Source organism: Bactrocera oleae, chromosome 6 (genome assembly GCF_042242935.1).
Source record: "Bactrocera oleae isolate idBacOlea1 chromosome 6, idBacOlea1, whole genome shotgun sequence".
NCBI lineage: Eukaryota > Metazoa > Arthropoda > Insecta > Diptera > Tephritidae > Bactrocera > Bactrocera oleae.
This window is the reverse complement of record NC_091540.1, coordinates 72875932-72893666: the sequence shown is the minus strand read 5'-3', so window position 1 is coordinate 72893666 and position 17735 is coordinate 72875932. Positions and strand designations below refer to the sequence as shown.

General features: G+C 37.1%; 1 protein-coding gene across 2 annotated transcripts in view; it reads left to right on the top strand.

Moving 5' to 3' along the window:
- dpr10 (defective proboscis extension response 10) overlaps positions 1–17735 on the top strand; it is a 134385-nt gene that overhangs the window by 109228 nt on the left and 7422 nt on the right. The window contains exons 3-5 of one of the 2 annotated variants that reach the window (XM_036364034.2): positions 4168–4379; positions 10497–10707; positions 12727–12864. In XM_036364034.2, coding sequence (XP_036219927.2) covers positions 4168–4379; positions 10497–10707; positions 12727–12864 — 561 coding nt within the window. The remainder of the gene's footprint in view (positions 1–4167; positions 4380–10496; positions 10708–12726; positions 12865–17735) is intronic. The other variant, XM_036364036.2, reaches the window with a different exon arrangement.

Below are 17735 nucleotides of genomic sequence, written 5' to 3'. Positions count from 1 at the left end.
CCATCATCATAAACGTTGCTAAATGCAAACGCTTTGGAGCGTTTATAGTCGAATTACTACAAATGTCCAGTGTCCAAGTCGCAAGAAAAATGTTGCAATCTGCGTATGTTTGTATTTAAACATTTTTGAATAAATTTGTTTGCACTTCACAACGCAAGTTGCCTTAACAATAAATGAAGTATATGTTCACATATATACGCTTTTACATTAAATACAAAGAAATGATATTTTGTCTGCTCATTCTCGCTTAAATTACTAAGTATTAGCTCACTTGAGTATTGGGCTCCATTTAAGCACTGGCCGCCACATTCCGCCGAGGAATGCTATTAAGCTTAAGTAATGACTTAAGGGATTAAGTGAACCTGAGGTTCGAAAATATTTATGTTAGGTATAAGGGGGCTAAGGGAAGTGTTGACCTGCTTTTACCCATGTTTCGAACAAGCTATAGTGCGATTTCGAGAAGGTTTGGAAATAAGATGAAATACTTGAGCGCACGATTTGTGCATTGTCTTCTTTTAATAACTTTATTGCTGTTTGATTTGTGTATTGTAAAGTGAAAGAATTAGACGGCATTTAAAAGTTTGTTATGGATCCTAAAAAGCTCTTCTCTACCATAAGTATTGTAAAATTTAATGCTGCGTGGTTATTACCCGAATTTACCCATTTTTACAGAGTTTGAAGAGGTGATAAAATGAGTCCTTTTCAGCAAATTTTATTGATATATCTTAAGCGGACGATCTTTGGAAGATATGTACATTAAACTATTTAGGGGATAGAACCACGCCCACTTTAAAACAAATTTTGGCTCACAGGTGGCCCTGGCTACTCTCGTCTACTAAACTAGAGCTTTGTATCTTAATTTGCGGCTTAGTTATGGCACTTTGAAGTTTTCGTTTAATGGCGTTTTGTGGGCGTGGCAATGGTCTCAATGAATCTCAATTTTTACTTAAGTTATCGCTTGAACAGACAGACAGTTGGACGGACAGACGGTTGGACGAACAGAGAGTCACTCGGATTTCAACTCATCTCGTCATCCTGATCATTTATATATATACATGTATATAACTCCATATCTATCTCGATTAATTTTAGGTGATACCAACAACCGTTAGGTGAACAAAACCATTATACTCTGTAGCAACATGTTGCAAGAGTATACAAATAGCTTGTATAAGCTTGTAAAATCCTCAAATCCATTAAGGTTTTGATTTTCCGATGGGAGCTTTTAAGCAGCTCGCGACTGTTCGCACGAACATATTTATTTATTTCCTAAAGCTATGCTTGCTGTTTCCACCAATTGAATTACAATAGATGCAATTCGGTACACAAATATTTCGCTTCCTCGCTACGTGCCGCGCATGGCTATAAGGGCTCAGAATTGAAAAATGAAATTTAGCAGAAATTGTATTTCTCAATGTGGACTTTTTTATTTTTTTTTGGTGAAATTAAAACTCGGAAATACTTTAAAAATGTGATCTTATTGGTGAAGGGAAATATTATATGCAAAGTTGTTTTCAGAGTAGCACAAATATAGCGTAAATTAAGGTCACAGAGCTTAATAGATCTTGGATTTATAGCAATTCTACGTTCTGAGAGGTCCCGTGTGTACTACGTTCATGTTAGATAGGTTTCTATAAGGTGGTGGTGGTTTCGCTCTTTGTTTATTCCGAAATATCTCGACATCTAGAATTCGTATAAGCTTTTACCACACTCTAAGGTTTTTTGTGAGAAATTATAAATAATTATATTTCTATTAGCCAAATATTATTAAACAACTAGTAAAACATTAGCTTTTCAAACCTTCAAAACAAGGCGGCGTGACTATTCTCACCACTTTCTTCTTTCACGTACGTATAAATGTGATCATGCTTTTCTCTTGCACTCATTCAGCTGTGTGCTACAAAAAACGTATAGCTGAGCTTCTTTAATTTCCCTAATCGTCAGCTGATGCAGGGTTGCATTTTCGGATTCCTAATTTAAAATATTTTTAAAGTTTTTATCAAATTTTTTTTACTCTTGCAACATTTTGCTACAGAGTACAGAGTATACTTTGGTCTAAACCTCATATTCCTAACATCATGAATTCCTATCCTCTGGGTGACGTTGCCACATCAACAATATCACATACAAGTATATATCATTTTAGGATGACTTTAGACTAAGTTTCGCTGACGGGAAGTAAAATTTCATTTTAGCAAGCTGCAAGGTATGGTACTGCATGTATTTTATTTTACAAACATTTACTGTTGCTTTTTAAACTTAAATTAACCTAATCTGATTATATATCAAATATTATTTGATTGGGAGTATGGGTTCTCGTTTGTGGCCCAACAATGAATTGATATCCTATTAATAAAAATCAAAATGTAAAATGAGCAAATTATGAATAATTCGCATTACCCCCACTAATGAATCGAATTTTCTGGTGTTTAACGGTTGGCTGTGAAAATAGAAAACATTTTTATATAAATGATATTTAAATATATATTAAATCATTAGATATTGAAGTATACTAACTGAATCAGACAGACATCCAATGTATCTGCGCTTATAGTTATGCCAGAAATATAAAAAAAAATATTAGGCAAATATAAATTTACACAAAATTTTGTCGACTTACCCATAAGTGTGCGTTGGTGTTAGTAATTGAAGAAAAAATGTGTAATTGTGTTGAAATTTTTGGGGAAAGTGGTTAGCCGTGGCTGGCAGGGGTGTGCTACTTGTATAAATATGGGCTTTTTGAACTTTTATAGAATTTTGAATAAAAGCTAAAAATGAGTAATTTGTTTACAGTTGGGATTAACCATAGCAATTGATTTATTGGTGAGCTCTGCCCACGCAAATTTCCAATATCTTAACAAACAAAAAACCACAAACAAATTAAATATTTTTACTTTGCCTACAGGTATTGTTTTTGTAGGTATATATGTATGTGCTTAATAGCGCATCAACATATTTGTTTTTAACCATTTTTGTGTGTCAGTTTTTAATTATGCAAATATTTTCCAACATGTGATAATTTTACTCTTTTTATATCTGTCACACGCACACACACTCACATAATGAGTATACATAGATAATCCATATGTTTGTATATCAAAGTGCCATTTAACAGTAGTTCTGCTTAGCCTGTAATGATCTGCTAAACAGATATCGGTACATACGTCGCTTGTTTCTATATAAAGGGTATTTTTTTAGAAGTTTAGAATTTCCTATAGGTACAGCTGTCAGAACAACTGTCAAGGTGAGCCCCAGTGTTTGCAGGTCTCAACAATTCTAGCATTGTCATGAGGTCTTGAGCAACAAAATTTATCTGATGCAAGAACTGAAGCCATCGTCGTATATTCGGTGAAACGGTCGAACGAAATTTCAATGTGATAATGGCTTAACGGTTTCAGCAGAACGGGACAACGCTACTTAGAGCAGAAAATATAGTTTCAAAGCCCTTCTAAGATATGCGATTTGATTCATCGGTTTGTTTTGAGTTATCTTAAGTTTATGTATGCAAACTCGAACCGACAGTATAGCCTTCTTAAGTTCCACAATATTTGCGTCCTAATAATGTCAGAATATTAGATATCTGATTTATTTTTCTCTATCTTATTATATTTATTTTAGATTGTTTTGTATCTCCAAATAGAGCACCCTTTGATATATGCGGCAAGGTAAAGGCAGTTTGCAATTATATGCACATTTATTGCTTTTCGTACAATTTATATAAGAGAAATTTATATTTTACGAAATTTTAATTAAAATAAATTGCGAAAACCTTAATGAGGCATTAATAATGAAGCCATCACTAAAATATTCAGTCTTACTAGGTGCAGTGGTGCATGCGCACATCTGATACAGTTGGGTGCATGTTTAACAGTATACTCATATTTAAAACATATTCTGCTGAAAGTTCTAAAGCTTCGGAAAATTTTGCACAATAAAGGTTAAATACATAATAATTAATTATCACGAACAAAGGTGATTATTTTTCTCCAATCGCTCCTATTAAAAGTTAAGCTTAATCCGACATTCAAGACGATTTTCGTCTTCGAACTGTTATTACCCTTTATAAATAGACGTTTGCTGCTTCCGACTTTAATCGTTTGGAGTACAAATGTTATTTCGTTATTACTGTTTTTACTATACGCCGCATTTTCGATCTCTTCGTTTCAGGTCTGACAATGTGCTACCAACGGTTGTCAGTTAACAACAACAATCACAATAATTTAGACGCAAAACCAACACACATGCCGCCGTTGCACTACCCGCATGGCCACAGATGGAACGAACCATTTTTTGACTTGACAATGCCGAAGAACATAACATCGCTCGTGGGCAAATCAGCATACTTGGGATGTCGTGTCAAACACTTAGGAAACAAAACTGTGAGTACATAAATATGTATATTTATAATCACCTTATTCCCAAACAACTGTTGTTCTTACAAAAACCTCTCTCCTCACAATCCCTTAATTGCAGAAGGTTTACTTTTACAGAGTTTCATGAAAACAAAATAAATTAACGTTAACATCGGTTGCACCGAAACTATAATACCCTTCACCGGTGCACTTCTTATAGCATTAAGGCTTTAGAAAGATCTTTATCCTGACTTTGATTGGTCAGTTTGTGCAAAAGTGGTCCGATCTGTTGGGAGGGCACTCTTCATTAGAAACTAGGCAAGTAACAATGCCTTATGTTTTATAACACGTCAGGGACCAAGGTGGGATTTTCAGATTCGAATTTTCTTTTTTATTACAATTACAAACTATTTTCTCCCATAATATATTATATAATATATACATGGCTACAGCTTAAACGGTTAATTTTGAACTATGAACAAATATGAAAAAAGCTTTTGCCATTAACCCTGACCGAAGACAATTCGAAGGAGGGTGAACACTTTAAATTACTTTCAACTCCACTGCCTTTGTTAAGAAACCTACGAGAAGCTTTTGTTAAGAAACCCGGAAATTAAAGTTAAAGTAAAAATATTCAGGAAATAGAAAAATATGATGAATTATAGCAAACATTCTCATGCTTGAACATATGCCTATATATTATATATTAATGCTGCCAGTGCTACAGGACTGAAAACCGCAGAAGCAAATTGTAAACACACATGCAACATGGGTCTGCGAAAAACCATAGCCCACAAGCCGAACACATTTTAGGAAAAGCCGCAAGCTGTTGTAATACCTAATTTATGCGCAGGCACCAAGAGAAACAGCAGGGTGCCTGTTCGGTGACAACATCCCACATTTCTCTATCTTCGCGAACATGTATACCCGCGTATATGCGAAATTTTGATTGATTATTAAGAAATATTCAGGCTAAGATACTTAATATTACACATACATATGTACATACTGGTCCATTTTCGCGTTTTCTTTAAGCGGCCATTAACAATATCCTACTGAGATTTAGGTCCATGCCCATTTAACAAATTTTACAGTAGATATTTTGAAAGAAATAGATTTAATTCTTTTGCAAAATTTTGACATTTAGAATTTTTAAATCGTGTGAAAAACATATGGTAATATAGTACTTCCTTATGCACTCCAATAATACCGTTATTATCTTTTACTCTCATTTTTATCTAAACTATCATATGCTTTTCTACAAAAGGTTGGAGTTTATTGATATTGAATACAAATTTAAACTTAGTTGTGACCAGACGTGCTAAATAATTGATTTCTGTACATATGTTTGGTATATATTTGAGACCTAAATTTTAATTTGTTTATTGAGTTGGAAATAGTTTTACTGCCTAAGAAGTGTCGATAAAAAGTTGTACCTTCTCCCATTATGTAAGAATTGGCAATTTTTGTCTTACCCGTTATTGATTTTAGGAGCAGAAAGTTAGCATTTTGTTTATCCTTTAGTTTCCGAGCCAAGTTAGTCCATTTTATGAAAGTCCACATCCACGAAACCAAAACTTTACATACACAGTCACATACGTGCTCTTAGTGTTGACTACAGCAGAATCCACGTGAGCCACAATATTTTCGGAAGATACGTAAATTTATGCTAACTTTGTCTGCGTTTTTTCTTCCGGTTTTTCGTCTTCAAAATGTTGGCATACAAGTCTGTTTTCCGTTTGGCCTTTGGCCCTTTTCCATTTGCATTTAATTTACCTTTTGGGCTTCACTTCTTTCACCAGTTGACTTTTTAGTTTATTCCGGTTAGCCGAACATGTTTGAAAATAAACAAACTAATTTAAAGTTATTTTCGGTGTTCAACGCAAAAAGGTTAAAAGTAATCCACGCTTACTTTATATCCATTTTCCAAAGAACGATGCATGGCGAATTTTAAATTTAATGTGGCTTAAAATGACTTTCAGCTGCAGAGATACAAACAAGGTAGAAAAATATCTTTAAAGGGTAGACCTCAAATATTGAAATATCCGGCAAGTCATAGTTCTATTTACAGCTTAAAGATTTGCAGCTCCCAAAAGTTCTTCCATTTCAGAGTAGAGTATGAAAAAGAGTTCTGGTATTTTTAGAATAACTTCTTAAAACCCAAAATAAATTTCCATGTAAAAGAACTGGGATACTTACTTTAAAAGGGTTGAAGAATCAAAACGCAATCCGATCAAGAGTTCGTACTTGCTCTCGCATCCGATGATATAAAACATAATCAAATAGAGGCACTTGCGACCTCACACTGAAAAATCGGAAATTCTTCCGCAGGCTGCCAAATCACGTGCTCTTAGTGTCATTTGTCACAATCGTTATTTTGTTCCGAACTTGCAGTGACTATGAATAAGGGAAATAAAACACAACGTCATGCCGTCTCGCATTTACGCAAGTACAAAATGGTGTGAACGGCGAGCGTTTGCGAGCAGAACGTGCTGCTTGCCAGAACGCCAACAAAATATTTCAAGAATCGACATCCGAAAATCCAAATCGTAATACAATAGAGCAGGAAGGTAAACAACAGTCGCACCACGTGTGCCAACTACGTGTACAACAACAACAACTTGTGTAGAAAGTTCTACAAACAGAGCAAAAGGGTAAAAATAACAACTTGTTTCAGCGCAATTCTTCATGCTATTAAAGAAAAGAGCAATGCGAGTGTCATCGTCCAAAGGGCAGAAAGAAGTTAGAAACAGAGGCGTCGTTGAATAACACTATCAAGCTCATAAGGTGAGAAAAGAACGAAAGTTGATTAAAACTATATTCAGATTTATCATAATATAACTCTTAATACTTAATGAACTGATTCTGTCTTGATAGAAGGAACCCAAAATGGCCCAATTTCCTAACACCTTCAATTTCAACACTAATTCGTTCGTTTAATTTGCGCCACAAAAATTGTTTCATATTAACCCGATCACTTTGAGATGAGTAAACTCAAACAAAGCCGCCACTGACGAGCAGCTTCCGAGAGTCTGTAGCAATTCTTCCTTCATTTCTTGCTCTAGACATATTCTCGCACCTGCACATAGCTGCATACATGCATCCACGCCCACAGTGTCTTGGCGTCGCCTGTACGTACCTGCTCCGCTCCGCCCGAAGCGGTGGACGACGCAAGTGTTTATGTGCAAGCAGTTCGCGCTTCTGGCAACTCACGACCGGAGCGCCGTCGTGGCTGCCAGCCAGCACTTAAGTGCGCACGAATGCTGCATAAGATTTATGATGTGACATAAAGTGCGGCACTTGTGTCTTAAGCCTTTTGGCAATCAGCTGGAGGGGAGTTGGTCAAAGGTGTGCGAGGCTACGTGCATGTGTATGTGTGTGCGTTCGTGTTTCGCTGGCAGGTCAGCAGCTGTACTGCTCATTTTCACCATCGCTCTTCGTCGTCGGTGCGTGCTGCGTGGTGCTTGAAGCCGAAAGCTGTGCAAACTTCAGCGTGTTCGCCTGCAGTGCCAAGTGAGTGAGCAAATCTGTTTATTATTTTTTTCGAGAAGCGGTAAAGGATATGTTAGCTATCTGAAATGGGTAAGCGAGACATGATTGCATAGTTGTCCTTAAATTACACGTGTTATCCGGTCTCTGTCTCTATGCATAAAAAGTTGGCACGCTATTCCTTTATTAAATGTTTTGTTTAAACTGTTTTGAGAAATAATGAGGTCCTTCAGCTTGGGCGGCAGCTCCTCCATAGCTAAACAAGATATGTATTTTTGTTCTTCTCTATAAATTTTTGAAATATTTTATGGTATTGTAAATTTTAAGGTATGTCAAAATTATTCGATTCTATTGAACAAAGCAACAATTTATAATTTCAAAAATCCCCATAACTTTTCTGACCACCTTCGTAACTTACAGTTCGAAATTTGTGCCATAAATTGGTATATCTAGAATAGAATATATATATCTACAAAATTTCCCTAAACAAGTTTTTGAACGGGAAAGTTTCTCCAACATTTTGTTTGCAAGAGGAACTTCTTAAATGAAATTCACCGGGTATAAAATACGAAAAGAAAACGGAACACAAAGCCCAATGCGTACGCATGTATCTCTGTTATCAGGAACTTCTAAGCTGCAAAAGTCTTTTTGTGCATTTAAAGCCAAGCTTGAACTGCCAGTAATCGTAGTCGGAGTAAAAGTGTGCACAAACCATTTTTTGCCAAGAAACCAACAAATGCCCATTGAAATTTCTTACACACATATGCAGAAGTACCATATAGTACACATACCGAAAAAGAGTATCAAAATCAAATTCTCACTAAAAGTTTTAAATTTTCAATTCTCATGTATTTAGTCCAGGAATTACATAGAATATTTTTTTCTCGAATTTTCTTTGAATTCATTCGAACTACATTGGTGGTTTCAAATAACAAGAACATTGTACGCTTGAAATATGTTGTAGCGACATACATTTCCATGTATTGATGCCCAGCTAAGCGAAAGTGCGATCCACGAACACACCTTCACCACACACATAGCGCCTGATAGGTGTTCTCTCACATACTTGTACAAGTGCCCTTGTACAACTCTATGCTTGAATGTTTAATCTGATGTGGCTTTCGTGTGTGTGGATTATCGAAAGATGTATGTTTTTGTAATGGAAACATTTTGGGTTATAAATAATTGTCCGAATATCATCAGCTCTTCTGCACATTTATCTCTGAGAATTACACTCAGTGCGTTAGTAAGTGAAGTGAATTTGCAGCGGTTGTTAGCAACATTAGGGTGGCTCATGCGTGACTCAAACGGTACCTTAGAGAATAATAGGGTTAAAAAACACAAGCAATTAATTTAATAGAACATCTAGGGTAGATGCATTCTATTGAATGTTGCATAGAATAGATGTTTTCTATTTAGTTTCCTAAAACTTTTGTTCACTATTCTTGGAAGCGCATGAACCAAATTTGGAATTGCCGGGCAATACTTTGTTAATTTCGTTCTCGCTTTAGCACTATTGATTATGACAGTAATCTCGTACGTCCATGCGGACTACAAGGAATTTTTAAAGAGCTGATTGGTTAGTTCTGCAAATGAAGATTTTTAGATCTCGACGCCTACTTATATACATATATGTATATTTTTTCTTAAAATCTGTCTGTACAACGACTATAAAACTATGCAGAATTATTCATCCTGCAATAAAATGCCCCTAAAACTATGCATCAACCATCCATGCTGTGATTTGAATAACAAATTTACTCAAACGCATCCTAAAGGAAAGTGAAAACACCACATGTGCCTAAATAATATGTATGGTTTAAAATACTAAAAAATATGCTTTTAAAGCACTTCAAACTAAAAAGGGAAAAATAATTCCTTATACCATATAAACTGACCGAAAAATACTTGTATTGTTGTGAGAAAATCGTGGGATGGCTTTGAACGCGTGTTTTTTAGATTTTTTAAACTATATTTATTATTTTAATAATAACACACTTTTTTTAATAAATATTGGCGCTGAAATAATTCTCTCTAAGATTCCCACAATTCCAACTAGTAGCATCCTAGTGTTGCCTGAGTGTTGCAATGGCACACATAGCTAGATAAGTAAAGTACAGTTAGCAAGAAAATGAATTTTTCTGCATTTATCTACGTTGGCTAAATGATATTAGTGTGTTTGCTTTAAATCTCATGGGAAAAGCATTACCTAAGCTTGCACTCTAAGAAATGCGGTTTTTCAACCTCAACTTAAATGTAGGTTACCACCCAGGCGTTGAGTTGTTGGCAGTGAAAGTGTTATAAATTTTTCGTGCAAATTGTTTAACCAAATGTATGTGAAATTCAATTTTCCTGTATGGTAGAGAGAGAAACTAATTTGGCTATGACTACTTTTGATTACGCTATGTAATTAGTTACATGCATGTTACACGTTTTGTCTTATGCAAAATAATTGACAGAAATTGTTTATTCCGGGGCAGACAAACACAGTAAAATTGTTGAGTTGAAACGGATATTTAGGACAACACATTTTAAGCCACCATACTGACGCTGGAGAGACTCAAAGGAGTGCGTACTGTGATCAGTTGATTGATTTTTGTCTCACTTTATTCCAAGTGTTCTCACACCAATGTTTCGTTTCGCATTCACTTTCAGGTTGCTTGGATACGACACCGCGACCTGCACATCCTCACCGTGGGCACCTACACATACACAACAGATCAGCGGTTTCAAACTTCCTACCACCGTGATATCGACGAATGGACTCTGCAAATAAAATGGGCACAGCAGCGGGATGCCGGCGTCTACGAGTGCCAAATATCGACCCAACCGGTGCGCAGTTTTTCAGTTAACTTAAACATTGTGGGTAAGTGGCAATAAGATGGCGCTTGAACGTATTTTATATATGAGTTGCGAATGCACACATTTATATAGTATTTGTAAAAAAGTATAAAAATATTGTAGCGATTTCGAAAAGCGGATTCTCTTTACGCTATGAGGCGGTTCCACCATTTTCATTGGTAAAGGCAAATGAGTTTAATATTTAATATTAACCAACTTGTATGTGATACACATTACAAGTATGAAACGTTAATGTATTCCCATGGCTAATAAAGCCAATAAAAATATGCTCTTTGAATGAAACCATAATGAACAATTACGTTAAATGAACCGCATTAAAGCCGCCAATAATTATACTGCAAACACAAACAAAATTATTCTGTAAACGTTGTGAATTCTCTGTGCGAATATGAACTAATTACACTACAACAAATTCAGTAAGTCCTGCATATACATATGCTTATCTCAATATGAAGACAATTTTCCTAGCAAAAATCCATGCAACGTTCCACGGATCAAACCTCCGCTGATTCATGGTTGTGCGCTTTTGATAATCAGATGAATTTATGACTTAAATAACACGTTTCGAGGGGCTTAGCACAAGCGAAACAAGTCGCTGCAGAGTACAGTAGGCGGGCCCAAAGTATCGTGTACCTCTTCAAAAATATTACATTTGCAGTTTTCGTGCTTTAAACAAAACATTCGTATTTGTCTGTAGCAAGCACTTCGAGCAAAACTTTTGACGACCGCATTTTCTGCAACGAAACACCAAGTCGTATGAGTAACTTTTATTTCCAGGTTAATGAGGCGACAACCATAAAAAGCTATATGAACACAAGATGACGACTTCTCCCCCGCATCTACTGCCGCAACAACAATGTAAATAAAATTACATTTCAACAAAATTTACAATGAAAATTTCACTCGACTGTAGCAGTAGTAAATAAACAAAATATACATATTTAAATACTCACACACGACTGCACGTAGAACAGCGAACATTTTTCAACAATGGCATCATCAGTGGGATGAAGTTGCAAAAGACCAACTGCAGCAGAGCAAAAACAACAGTAATGATTGTGGCGCAAAACAAGCAAAAGTTGGAAATGAAGCAGAATTTGCCAACTAAGGCTCTTATACTCACGCACACCTACACACATACAAGTGAAACACACTTTATGTGGGCCGTCGCATAAATAATATTTATATACTTAGTGGGACCGCTCATTGTTATTGTAATGAGCGTCACGCTTGTTTTGCATAAAGTTACAAGTGAAAACCACTTGGAAATGTTGAACTCACAATACAATGACAAAATCACGCAGCGTGTGTGTGCATCGCTGGAATATAACTCATTTTCACGCTCGTTGCTTTCGAGATGGCTGTGTGAAGTTTGCTTACTACTGCATTCAGGGAGCTCTGCTAAGGCAACGACTAAATTTTCGTTCTTCCCATAGTTATTAGTAATTATTTGCATGTAAATGTGCAAAAATGTTGATCATTCTCCACATAAGCAGTACCGGTTACAGCAGATGCACTCAGCCTGAAAATCGAAGTTACGAGCAACTTTCCCATTAACACTTTTATGGCAGCACGGAAGCACAATTTGCATCAAAACGAAAATTTGAATAGAGATACTTACACGAGAGCAGAAAGTTGAACGTATCGGCCTGCGAGCAGATCGCATGTACTGAAGCCCATAGCTGGCAGGATTCGCCAACTTAGTCGGTTAATAAACAAAACTCGTTCTTCCAAACATAATTGGAAATATACACTTATATGAGTTCTTGACTATATTTGATTTTCATAATTCATAAGGAACATTACCTTTTACTATATTTATTGTTTATTTGAGTAAACCATAAGTTATTTTCATACTTTTACTGGCGTTTTCTAGTCAAATATTTACATATGTTTCCATGGAAGCACTCACGGCGTAACCATCATCACAGTTTCCTCATCACCATCATCATAACCATTACAGAGCACTCACTTTATGCCCATCTTTTTTTTTTTGTTGTTTTGTTTTTCTTGTTTTATTTAGACACCATCGACGACGAGACAAGCAGTCTGCTGCAGCAGTACTACAGCGACGATGCATTTTACATAAGTTCCGATCGTATTTACCAGTCCAGCGACGACGAGTTTGCGGGCATGTTCGGGCACATACAAACAGTGGCCGGTTGGTACTCGTGCATGCATACCTACATACATATGTGGAGCTAAAGTAACAGCCGCACCTGCGCTCGCTAACCACCCTTAGAATTATTAGCCATTCAACGCCAAAAAGGCGAAACTAACTGCCACTGCGCCGCGAAGCAAGTCCGCTTAACTGCCTACAGTAGAAATTTATATAAAAATTTGGCTTTGCTTTGCAGCATGGTCGCCTTGTGCGAATGTGGGACGATGCATATAAGTTCTTGCAACACATATCACTCAGCGTTAACGTTGGAGCGAGCGTGACGTGTAGCATGTTGCACGCTGCAATCGACCGCCGTCGGCGCACATCTGTTGCCGCAACTAATGCACAAATTACGCTAATATATATTACCAACGCATTTCCCTAACTAGCTAAGAAGAGAGAAAATGTAGACGCTGCAGCTGATGTAGCCGAAAGCTTGTTGCTGCCTGTTTATTTTGACTTGGTTGCAGTTTCTTAAAGTTGCAGCACACAGCACTGCTTTGATATGCTTATGCTTATGGCCTCCCAGAACATTAACGAAATAATATTTACGCCTGCGCATAAGCACACATTCATGCATGGTGTGTGTGTGAATGATGTCATGCTGCGTTATGCACCACACACACAGACATATTTGAACACTCGTGCAAACAGCTGTGCGTACGAGTGTGTTTGTGTAGCACTGGCGGCATTTGTTGACTTATCTTCAATTTGAGTAGAGCTTCCCAGCACTACACCAGTGCAGTCGCTCCGGCGTCAATGGGTTCGGAGTGTTTGAGTCACTCTTGTGTTAACACTCCACATGTATGTGCACTAAGCACAGTTGGTGCGAGAAGCTTCTTTAGGGCAGGTCTATATCCGGAATTTATAATTTATATTAAAATCAGATTCAATTCAAAATTATTTTTTATTTTTTTTAAATGATACTTTTTTTTAAATTCAAATAAATATACGTAATAAGTGAAGACAAAATAAATCAGATTAGTTTGATTAGTGCTACCAAAAGAGCTTATCAAACTGCCATTTTAAAACCCTCGCTACCTTTAATTAAATGTGTATACTAAAGAATAAAAACATACATATATCCTCACTTGATGTGATATAATTTTAGGATTTCAGACCGCTCCCACCGCACTAATATTCTTTCAAAAAATTCTAATGTTTTCCTGCTTGAACCTGCCTGCAGTGTAAAGCAGTTACCACAATGCCGAAATATTGCACAAACTTTGTTTTGCATTCTATTGAACTTTATTCGGTGCTAAATATTTTCGTATATGATATACTACTTTTTTCGAAATGTGCACAGTGCAATAAATTATAATGATTTTGTGAAAGCATTTCAGTAATTACACATTTGTTTCCCCCTACTCGAGAGACCTTTCGAAGACGTGGGGATGAGTATTTGATTTGTTTGATCTCAACACTGTAAGATTCGATCCATGCTCCGGCAAACAAAAGTTATACAGCAAAGAGTTTTTCCACGGCTTACCCTGCATCAGTGTCAGTCGCGGTTTCAGCCGAGTTAGATGCTACCCTTCCGCACTTTGAGTGTGTGTGTGCGTGTATGCTTTCGCGCCATTACTTGAATTTGCAGTCATACTTAAAGTTGTGAAACTGCAGAACTGCCATATTGTACACAGACACACACAAACACTTATGCGCCAGCACAAAGATGACTAGATTTTCCCGTTTCATTTGCAACGCCAACAAAAGCGAAGTTGCAAAACTGCAAGTGTGTATTTGTGTTTGTAATTATATTGAAAGCAAACACACACTCGCACACGCATACTATCACAAGGCTTTCTAAGTACGAACGAGCAGACATATTTAATCAGACACATTCGCATAAAAGATACAAATTCCGAAATCATACCCTATATGTAATCAGAAGGTCCGTCGTCTAACGGGATGTGCAAATTCACCACTCCTTAGTCACACAATCGCATATCTAGGCAGTTTTACCTACGAACACTGTCTAGTTGAAACTAAACTGCCACTTTTGCCGACGACAATTTAATTAATAATTATTTAAATTTACAGCTTCAGCTCAAGAAGGAAATTTCATTACAATTATAATGCATTGTTGAGTAACGGAAGTCATTGCGAAACAGTCATGTGTGTAGCAAAGTTGGCAATTTTAACAATGCTAAGCTCTTTAACAAGTTGCACGAAAGTCAACAGAGTCGCTTATTATTTGTCTTTCCAAGTATGCATTTGGAAGAGATTTGATTACAGTTATTTTGTTGGATATTTGTATATGAGCATAGTTTAGGAAAGGCATTTGCACTTGTCGTTTCCTTAAGCTTTAGGCGAAGTTTTGTCAAATGAATGAGCAAATTTATGAGGAACATTATTTGTTTCTGAATTGATAACTGTGCTTTCTGGAGTTAAGCTGCGCGCACTAGCAGTATTTGCTAATCGAAATGTAACTGTATTTATTTCACACTTGCTCATCCTCAACACTTCCTTCCGATGGCATCAATGAAAAACTGGAAATTCAACTCCATCGTAATTACCGTTATAGCATTATAATAAGCGAGTCAATAAAAAATGGATTATACAATTTCAATTTAATTATTCACTCACTTTGTTTGAGCAGTGAAAACCGAATTAAAACTTTTTACACTTGTAATGAAATTAAATAAAACGCTGGAAACTAATAACGGCACAAAATAGTGCTTATTTTCATGCTACTCGCTTAAATGCAGTCACTTGCAGGACAAAGTTTGAAACTGATATGTTGAGCAGCTCTGCCCCTCTCCATGGCGGCGCTGCCACTTGTTAAGCAGAAATTAATTATGAGGACGAACATGTGCCGCCGAGCAGCTGCTGCGTGTTGTTATTTTGTGTTGTGTGCGCCGTCGTTGCTGCGAATGATTGTCACGGCAGCTGCAACGGATGTGCTGCTGAGAGGATGCCCGTGTATGTGTGTGTACAAGTGCTTAGTCGGCAACAAATTAACATCTAATTATGCCGATTCCCCACGGAAGGGGTCCCAGTGGGTACAATGCACTCGCTGCATGGCTTTGTGCAAGCTGTGCATCGAGGCGAACGTCGGGTATGAGTAATCGGGAGACAATTGCAATCAAATCATAATTCTGTGTTGTCGACTGGATAAAACCGCCTTCATCTGCTGCACAGCCACTTCCGATATCAATCCGAGTCGCATATATCATTTGTTTTCTGCATGCAAATTCAAATTTATTTTTAATAAAATGGCCAAGCTGCTCAGCAGAAGAATCGCAGAGCTCTCCAGCAGCTGCAGTACTCTCTTACTTTTACTTATTCCGTTTAAGATGTACTCTTGCAACTTAATGTATTTAATCCACACTTCTCGTGTAGTAAACGCCCTGCCACACATATGTATACACACATACATACATACATTTGGTATTCAAAACAATAACAAGTGCAGTTAATGAGATTTTAATGACCAAAATCTGTCAGCGCATAAATTTAAAGAAGTAAGGGCGTTATGAATTCGAGTGGAGCATACCATTAGATACTCAGCGCATGATTATTATTTATTAAACTGAACGTACGTAACTGAACCCTGTAAATTAGCAGCAATTAAGACACTTACAAAGATTTGCCTTTAGAATAATTGGGTTCATTCAAATAATCAAGTTTCAGAAATATGGGCTTGCATTTAAGTTTACACATCTCAGAAGTGTTATCCTCTGTACTCTCACACTCCTAAAAAGTGTAGTCAAGGTCACCATGGATTTGGTTTGTCTTCAAAATTTCCGCGTTTTTCATGGCACTTTAAATGAACACAGTTACACTGTCCAACCAAAAGTTGAATGGGCGTGCAAGTATTGTAAATGGCGCAAAAAGTTTTTCACATGGCGAACATAAATGCCAACAGAATCGGTGGAGCTCGTTTAGATAGTGTGCCACACAAAGTCTAGTGTTACATACAAGGCCAGTGATAACACCAACTATACCTTGCAGAGAATGTAAGCGAGTATGCTTCCTATATGCATCTGGGCGGACATATCGCCAAGTTAAGCGTTGCCTTGGGCGAAAGTGCGTTCACAAGCATTTAAACATTTTGATAACAGCAGAGTCCCGCCCCTTTCGCACAACCGAACTGTAGTTGGTGTTTATTGTGGCTGGCAGAAAATTATAAGGCACACAGCCAAACAAAGGCATTTCGTTCGCTCTTTGCAGCAAATTTTGCAAAGTTGGAGTCAAACCTGAGGCGTATTCGCTTCACTCTGTTGTTTTGATGGCAACGGCGCCTCGCCCCGCAGCAGGCAGTTGGCAGTTGGCAAAAAGTTACTACAATTTTACAAGTTTTTTACGGCCGCTGTCGCTGAGCAGTTACAGTTCGCAAGTGGCAAAGCCAACGTTACTGAGTTTTATCGCCGCTTTTGTTGTTCGCTTTTTGTTTTTTAACCTTTTCCCAGTGTTAATTGTTATATTGATTTCGCGTACCTATTATCCTGTAAAAGTTGATCAAGATTCAGATATATGCCAGGGAATGTGCAACATAACTAGCAAAATACCCACTTCTTTTGGAATTAAATAGAAACAGACAACTCTTGGTACAGCAAGTAACAATTAAACCGGAATAGAAAATCATACAAATATCTGTTTCGCCTTTTATTTGCATTTACCATACAAAAGCACTTCGAAGCAATCAGCAACTGATCAGCCACACAACTAGATAATGCCCCCACTCTTATGTTTGTCGATATGAATTGGTGAGGTGTTTGCAGTCAACGGCAAGTCAGCTCTAACAATCGGTGTCTGGGGTTGTCGGGTAGTGAATGGGGGACCAAAAGGAATGTTGAATACAACGAAATCAAATTGATATTGCAACATTAAACAGCCCGCGCTACTGAGATATCGAGAAACGCCCTCTT